Source organism: Lagenorhynchus albirostris, chromosome 20 (assembly GCF_949774975.1).
Source record: "Lagenorhynchus albirostris chromosome 20, mLagAlb1.1, whole genome shotgun sequence".
Lineage (NCBI taxonomy): Eukaryota > Metazoa > Chordata > Mammalia > Artiodactyla > Delphinidae > Lagenorhynchus > Lagenorhynchus albirostris.
Genome location: NC_083114.1, coordinates 36,143,880 through 36,151,989, shown reverse-complemented (window position 1 = coordinate 36,151,989; position 8,110 = coordinate 36,143,880). Strand labels below are relative to the sequence as shown.

At 59.0% G+C, this 8,110-nt stretch overlaps 1 protein-coding gene across 2 annotated transcripts; it reads left to right on the top strand.

Moving 5' to 3' along the window:
• The first annotated feature begins 509 nt into the window (after positions 1 to 509).
• Positions 510 to 7,794, top strand: DLX4 (distal-less homeobox 4). 2 transcript variants are annotated; one of them, XM_060133385.1, is made up of 3 exons: positions 510 to 986; positions 4,403 to 4,599; positions 7,424 to 7,794. In XM_060133385.1, the coding sequence occupies exons 1-3, from the start codon at positions 722 to 724 to the stop codon at positions 7,529 to 7,531; spliced, it is 570 nt and encodes a 189-aa protein (XP_059989368.1). In that variant the 5' UTR covers positions 510 to 721; the 3' UTR covers positions 7,532 to 7,794. The 2 variants fall into 2 exon arrangements, with proteins under 2 accessions (XP_059989368.1, XP_059989367.1); XM_060133384.1 differs by having other exon boundaries at positions 5,004 to 7,794.
• The last annotated feature ends 316 nt before the right edge of the window (positions 7,795 to 8,110 follow it).

Sequence of the window (8,110 nt, the reverse complement as noted above, 5' to 3'; positions counted from 1 at the left end):
ACGCATTCCGACGCGCTGAATAAGCTGCGGGGCTGGCCGGCTGCTCTCGACTCCTCTGCAGGTCCGTGGCGGCGGGATCACAACCGCCGCGCAGATCCCCCAGAGTCGGAGAGCGCGCCCGCAGGTTCCTTGCGCCCCCGCAGCCGCAGCGCCTCCGCCAAGGCTTCGCGGCCCTGTCAACTTCCTTGCGTTTCTGCGGTTATGATCGGACTGCCCCAATCGCCCTGCAACCCCGGCATCCCTCTCGGAGCTGATCCCGAGATGGCTGGGCCTGGGCCGTGCGCACCGCTCTCCTCCCATCTCCCGGTTCTGAATTTCCCTACCCAGGGCTGCCCCGGAGGGGCGGGCCCCGGCTGCAGCCCTCCATGAGGTCACCGCGCGTGGTAGCCAATCCGCGGCGTTTAAGTGGGCGGGGACCCCGTCGGGTCCCGGGAACCGAAGCCAAGAGCGAGCGGGGGGGGGGGCGGCGGGGGGGCATGGATTTAGGGGGGAGGGGAAAAGCCATGGGGGGCACCCCCCGGAACCCCTTTCCCAGGCGCGCGCTCTCCGCTGGATGAGGCGCAGAGAGACACTTTCCCCGGTATAAGTGTGGGGGAGGCTGACTGGGGGCTCCAACGCCCGAGGCTCCAACGCCCGAGGCTCCGAAAAGAGAGAGTTGGCGGAGGGAGCGGACTCCGTGCGGGGCCATGGCCTAGGCCCTTCGGCCCCGGCCCCGGCCGCAATGACCTCTTTGCCCTGCCCGCTCCCTGGCCCGGACGCCTCCAAAGCCGTCTTCCCGGACATCGCCCCCGTCCCATCGGTAGTGGCTGCCTACCAGCTTGGCCTGTCCCCCGCAACCGCAGCCGCCTCCGATTTGCCCTATTCTGGGCCGTATGGCCACGTCCTGCCCTATCCCTACACTGGGCCGGCGACCCCCGGAGACTCCTACCTGCCCTGCCAGCTACCCACGGCGCCGTCTCAGCAGTCTCATCAAGAGTGGGAGCCAGGTAAGTACGGCCGCAGCGGCTCTTCCCACCTCCGGGGTCCTGCTCCAGTGAGCCCCTGAACTTCGCCCTCGCCTGGTTGGGCGCAGCTGGCGGGATTCAGACCTTACTCAGATTCCACGGGATCTGGGGTTGGGGGGAGGGCGAAGGGATGGGGCGGGAGACAGGGGGGAGGGGCGGGGGCGAGTTGATCTAGGTCTCCTTTCAAGACCGACCTGGTTTCGATTTGCAGTTATGTGAAGGCGGGTGGCAGGGCTCCCTACCCCACCCCCTTGGAGCAGCGGGGTTGTGTACCTACTTATAACGGAAAACTGAAACAATCCAGATGTGGGTGTAGGTGCCTAGCCCCTTCCCTAGGATTCTCTCCATCATGCACGCCTTCTCTCCTCCATGTCGCCCCTCTGCGCGTTCTTGTCTCAGAAAGCAGTGCTCAAGCCACAGCCTGATAAGTAGAAATCAGGTCCCAGCTGGAGGGCAGTAGAAGTGGGGGTTTATTCGGGGCCCCTCCCCCTCTCCCCAGGTGGCACCCGAATGTACCAGACCGAGACCAAAAGCTGACCTGGTAGGATGTGGGGCTAAATCCTACTACCCATTGTTCTAAGAATGCAGCCACAGGTGGGTCAGGCAGCCTCTCCTAGTAGGTCTCAGCCTTCCAGCCAAAGGAACTGGCCATTCCTGTTATCTCCGCCCCTTGCCTTTGGGGTAGGTCAGGCCCCAGTTACATTGCCTGGAGCACCTTTGAGCTCCTAAGAAAGTGCTCACTGGAAGGCCTCAAAGAAGCCAGGGAGCTGGCCTGTCTTCCTGGTCCTGGGCCTTGCACAGGCTGTACCCATGCAACACAGTACATACATCCATCTGTAGTGGCTTGGGTTTAGAGCTCAGTTCCCCTGCACTCCCTGTCCCCACCTAATTACCCCCACCATTGTCCCTGGCACAGTTTCCTCTAAGGATGCACATCCACTGGGTGACTTAGGGACTCAGCCAGGACCAAGATGTCTCCCTCCCTTCCCTTGTTGCTCTGCTGAGACACATGAGCTCATAAACATCAGAGCCAGAAGCGACCCTAGAGATTTAGGAGCTTCTGAATGTAGAGATGGGCAAACTGAGGTCCAAAGAAAGGGTGTGCACGGGTCAAGGACACAGACTGTTTTCCAGGCTTGGCGCTTGCACATTGGCTTTCGCTGCATGAAGCCAGAAAAGAGGATTTTAGGGCACTTCCTCAAAGCCCCCAAAAGTTAACTGCCTTCTGTGCTAGAACTGGGGCTGCCTCTTTCCCGCTTCTGGGTCTGTGGTCGGAAGAGGAGCAGTTGGGGGGGGTGTTTCTACAAATGATCTAGTTTCTAAAAAACGAATCCCTTGGCCTCTTCTCTTCAGTATATGCTGATGTGGTACATTTGTGTGTGCGTGTGTGTCTGTTTAGTGGGGTGAGAATAAGATAACTTTGTCCTTAAGAGAATTCTTGGAATTGGGGTTGGTATTTTCAATCCTGTCTTCTACACTCTTGCCTTCCCTTTTCTTGGTTTAAGGACAAGAGAGTGGAGGGTTCCTTTCCTTTACAAAGGTTCCCCGGATCCAACGAAAACCACACGTGTCCTGAGATTAGATTATAGCATTTACCTACTGAAACTGGGGCATTGGGCTCACTCTAGATTAAATGATTGGGGTGTGAGAGAGGGCTTGGGGGGTCTTCCTTTTGCCGCCACTCTTGTCCACCCCAGCCTCAGGGAGAGGTTTGGCTCCAAGTGAGCTGCGTGCCACCACCCCGATGAGCAGGCAGGTGCCGCTATGGTTCAAGGGAGGCCCTTGGGCTCCTGAATCAAGACCTGGGCAGATCCAGTCGTGACTTCTGCAACTGCTGTGGAGAAAGCAGCTGTCGGGAAAGGAACTGGGAAGGGTGGGGGGGTGTCTGCTGGCAGAGTTAGGGCGCGGAGGGCTTTGAGAGCTTAGCAGCTGGGGTAGGCTCCCCGCTAGCTCTGCCTCACGGTCCGAATTGTTTCACGCAGCCAGAGAGGCACGAGTGGTCGCCGGGGCGGCGAGCAGCCGGGTCTAAGCAGGGGAGGCCCGACAGGCGCGGGCGGGAGCGGAAACCCAACGGTTTTTCTGGGAATTGGCTGAGGCGGGGGTCAAGGGGGGTGGATCTGAGAAGCCCGCAGCGCCTGAGGCCAAGGGTGAGGGATGCGGGGGAGGTGAAGGCACAGGGTCACCGCGGCCGGTCGAGGGCGTGGAACCTGAAGTGCGGGGTGAGCCCGACCGGAGGAAGGGGGTGGGGGACGCGGTCGGACCCCCGCTGCGTCTGGGCACCCGGGCGCAGCGCTCTGTCGACTGAGGTCGGCCGGCAGCCCTGCGAGGAATGCAACGAACCCTAAGCCCGCGGGCATTTCGGCCGCTCCGTCCTCCCCAACACTGCTCTCTACACGAATGGTCCCAATGTCCCCGTAGAGTGGCGTAGTTGGGGCCTCCCGGATCGGAAGAGGGGAACCCCTCGCCCACCCCCATCCCGGGGCCGAGCTGTTCCCAGACCGAGATTCCTCGAGAGGCTGGGCCGGGAGGCAGGAGGTGACCAGATCTCCCGCGGCGGCACCGCAAGCGCGATCCAGCAGCGACCCAGAGGGCCTGCGCTGCCGGCGCTGCGCTCTCTCCGAACCCCGGTCACCTTCCGTGCTGGCCGGGAACCCCTCCGTGGGTGCGGCCGGGCGGAGGAGGGGGCTGCCTTGCACCACCGGGCTTCTAGGGCCCCCGAAAGCCACTACTCTAGCCAGCCAGCCTTGGCGGATGGAAGAGATGGTCACTTTTCTGGAGGCTGTGCCTCCGGAGAGGGAGGCCCTTACAATAGGGGAGGTGATGGCAAACCCTGGGGCACTTTCCATACTCTGAAGCTGGGAAGGGTGCTCATCCTGGCGTTCAAGGCCCACTCGCCGGGCCCCTCTGACCACCCCTCTTCCGGCAGCGGGGAGGCTGCCACGCAGACACTGTCTCGGGTCTCCGAACAATGCTTTTGAGTTCCCCCCCATCCGGAACGCCCTTCCCCCGTGCTCTCCTGGCCTCAGCCCAGCCCTCGACCCAGCCCTTCTTCCCCGCCCCGCCCCAAGCTGGCGTCACCGCACGCGGCTGAACTCTGTCATCCCGCCGCTGGGCGCCGCCCCGACCCTCGCTCCGGCCAGTGACGCTGTCCCCCTTAGGGTCACAGGAGCGTTAAGAGTGGGAGCTCCCTGAGGGCAAGAACTGCGGCTAGTCCCACGTGGCACACAGTGGACGTGTGGGGTTTGAAAGGAGGGTGGAGCGGAAGGTAGAGAAGGGCCGAGCCCCAAGCCCGAGTTTTTGCTAACCCGTGGCCGGAATGCAAACGAGATGCAGATGAGCCGTGAGACGGCGCGTCAGCCCCTCTATGCGTGCACACATCGTCTCGGGCCGCCCCCCAGACTCGGAGAAGCCGCCGCTGTCCCCGGAGCCCTCGGAGCGGCGCCCGCAGGCCTCGACCAAGAAGCTCCGGAAGCCGAGGACCATCTATTCGAGTCTGCAGCTGCAGCACCTGAACCAGCGTTTCCAGCACACGCAGTACCTGGCTCTGCCCGAGAGGTCCCAGCTGGCCGCGCAGCTTGGCCTCACCCAGACACAGGTGGGGCCAGTCCCATCCTTCCTGCATGCTAACCCTCCCCAAGTGTGTTCTCTGGGAACTCACCCTCAGGTGTGAACGACTGATGAGTCCCCAAGCCCTGTTTTCACAGTTCTAGCTGGCCCCCAGTAAATTGGGGGAATGTGTTAAAAGGTGTGTGCGGGGGTGCGGGGGAGGTAGGGCAGTGATTCAGGGTGTAGAGGAGGGTACCCAGACTGGGAGAACTGTATTCTAACTCAGATGCAGGAACTCAGGGCCTTCAGGGGCTTATGGAGGGCTGGAGCGAATGTTCCCAACTTCTGCTCTTCTCCCAGGACGGCTCCCTCCTGCTGGGTCCCTTTCCCTTCGTCACTCCCTTCCACAGGCACACTCCTGACCTTCCATTCTTTCCTCTTTTCTCCCCATAGGTAAAGATCTGGTTTCAGAACAAACGTTCCAAGTACAAGAAGCTCCTGAAGCAGAACTCTGGGGGACAGGAAGGGGACTTCCCTGGGAGGTCCCCCTCCCTGTCTCCCTGTTCCTCACCCCTTCCACCCCCCTGGGATCTACCCAAGGCAGGGGCCCTGCCCACCAGTGCCTATGGCAACAACTTCGGAGCCTGGTATCAGCATCACTCCCCTGATGTCCTGGCTCCACCTCAGATGATGTGAATCTGGGGAAGTGCAGGTCAGGCTCCCAGCCCTCCTCTAGTGCCCAGGCAGGACCCAGCCCACCTGCACCCCTCCTGGGCCAGGAGGAAGCCAGACCCAGATGGGTTTTCTCAGGAGGAGGAGGAGGTAGAGGAGAAAAAGGATGGGGTGGAGTCCTTTCCTCCTTGCCTCATAACCCAGACAGCCTTGGCCATTGCCCCCCACCACCACCAAGGACTGGACACCTTCCCTCCGGCTGGTCAGAGGCTCTGGCGAGAGACTCATTGGCTGGAGTTCAGACTTCCCAGGACCCCTAGTCTTGCCACTCCTCCTTGAAAGGACTGCAGTCCCACCACAGCCTGGGGTTCAACCAGCAACAAACACTGAGTGTTTTTTCCCTTTGTGTGCCTTGGGCCCTGCCCAACTCACGGGTGTGTAAAAGCAGGAGTGAAGTGGACACCCAGAGTCTCCAAGCTGACCACCGTCGAGACCCACCCACTGATTTTTCCTGATTTTCCCCCCATAACTGATCCACCTACTCACCATCCTATGATGTAGATGGGGTGGAGTAGAGTTTTGTGCACCTATGGGTAATTTTTACCCTCTTCCTAAAAAAGCCCCTTTTCCCCATGTCTACCCACTATGAGTAGATAATGGACCCAATTACCCATCTAGTTCAATGAGTATTTATTATTAGGAGTCTGATTCCTATTCCTAATAGCTAAACAAACCCACATGCACACACTCTCTGGAAGCCAGCAGGGTAACGCTTTGGGGAGAATGGGGACAAGTGTAGGTAGAGATGCCCCCAAATAGGTGGGGTGAGCCCAGCAGTTTAGCTCCTCACAGCTGTCTCTGTCGAATAGAACTGCTCGTATTTATAACCAGTCTGACTAGCAGCCCCCCAGGCTCTTACCAGCCCCCATATATAAACATCCAGAGAGTAAAGTCTGTACAGAAACCTGGGCCTTGGCTCTGAGGTACGTTCATCTCATGACTTCTGCTCAGCTTTCTCTTCTCTCCCATCTGACCCTTCCAGCACTGAACCAGAGGCACTGGATCCTCCTCTACCACTAACTGGCTATCCGGTTCTAGCTCTGGAATGTTCTAGTAATATCCATATTTTCAGACACTCCAGTGTGAAACCAGAAGATGCTAATACAGGGAATGATCAAAGTCTGAGTGATCCTCACAGCAAATTCTCTCCTGGCCCAGTTCTGGAGGGAGCCAGGCGCCTCACAGCCCCCTGTGCCCACCTTCAGCCCAGGGAGAGCCCCTGCTCATCTTGGGGGAGGCCACACCTACTGACCCAGTCCAGTCCTCCCCTGGGAGAAGTGAGCTCCTTGGGGTGGAAAGGCCCCAATTCACCTAGTGGAAGGGGGAGCAGGAAGGAGAGGAGAAGGAGAACCCCAGAAGGAACTGGACTTCTCCATCCAACGAACATTTGTAGAGCCGCTGCTCTGTGTTAGATCCTGGGGATATCAAGGTGACCTAGGCAGACCCTGTGGGCTAACAGAGGCCAGACAATAACGAGCCAGTTGTGTGAAGTGGCAGGCTAAGGGAAGTGCAGAGGGCAGTGAGGGCATAGTCAACACACACACACGCACACGCACACGCACGCATGCGCGCACCTGGCACCCAGCAGCAGGGGGATTGAGGACAGGGGCTGCAAATAATTCGGGGAATCCAGCCCAGCCTGGCCCGAGGCCTTGGGGGAGGGGCCTCCAGTTCCAGACTAGAAGCTCCCAAGTCAAGCTTCCATCTTACTACCTAAACCTGTCCCCAAGCAAACTGGAAAGCCCACCCGGGCACTTCTACCAACCCAGGCTGGCCACAGAGGAGCCCAAATTGGAGTCTTATGTAGGGGAGAGGGGTTATGAGAGTCAGTGGGAGCCCCCCACCTCAAAAGGGCTGCAATCAGCCCCTCCTAGGCCACCCCCATTCCCCAAAATATACATGGAGGGGTCTCCTGGGGGTGGCAAATGGCACAGGGTGGGTCAAAGACAAGCTCTAGGAGCAGTGAGGAATGAGGATGCCAGGAAGAGAAACGCCTTCCTCTTCCCACCGATGCCTTCTCCTGCCCCTCGCCACCCACCCCATCTCCACCGGCTCTCTCGGTAGCCCCAGCCCCAGATTCCTCCTCTGGGTCTTCTCTGAAGGCCACAGGTCCTCAAGGCAGCTGTTCCCTCCCACGGCAGGTTGCACACTCTTCTTTCCACAGACCTGAGATAAGATCTACCGCTCCATCTCGGAAAACCTCCAAAGGCGAGATTAATTGGACAGCCCGACAAGAGTCGCATCGTTAAAACAACAGCCCAGATTGTAAACTTAAGTAGCAGAAGGAGTGTAATTACTCTTCCAGCCAGCGGCCAGCTGAGCTGACGGTGCCCCCTCTTCCCTACACCCATCCATCCTCCCTTTTCAGTGGAAACAGGAACCCTTGTCCACTTGGGAGCTGGTCCAGTTTCCCTGGGCTCCTGACTGCTGATGGAAATGAACCCCAGTGGAAGAGGTACCCCATTCCCTTCCCACAAACCACTGGAGCTGCAGAAAGGGAGGCTGTGGTTTCTTCCTGTGAGGACACCCCTCTGGGAAAATTGGGTCAGTAAGGCAGGGGGGACACTACTGAATGGTTTAGAACTGGGGTTTTGGCCTCCAAAGAGTCCTGCTCTGCTGTGTGACTTTTGGAAAGTTGCTTAACCTCTCTCTCCGCCTCCTTTCTCTCCCCCCTAAGATGGGAACACTAATAGGACCTGCTTCCCAGTGCGGTTGTGATGATGAAATGAGATGGTGCTTGTAACATGCTTGACATGGTACCTGGAGCTTAGTAAGCACTTAATAAGTGGTGTTCATAGCTGCTGTATGATTATCGAAGAGGAGAGGTC

What these genes read in the sequence shown, in the direction of transcription:
- DLX4 (XM_060133384.1), top strand. Translation starts at nt 722, where the DNA reads ATGACCTCTTTGCCCTGCCCGCTCCCTGGCCCGGACGCCTCCAAAGCC. An exon ending in TCATCAAGAGTGGGAGCCAG is followed by an intron (nt 987 to 4,402) that starts GTAAGTACGGCC and finishes GCCGCCCCCCAG; the next exon opens with ACTCGGAGAAGCCGCCGCTG. An exon ending in TTGGCCTCACCCAGACACAG is followed by an intron (nt 4,600 to 5,003) that starts GTGGGGCCAGTC and finishes TTCTCCCCATAG; the next exon opens with GTAAAGATCTGGTTTCAGAA.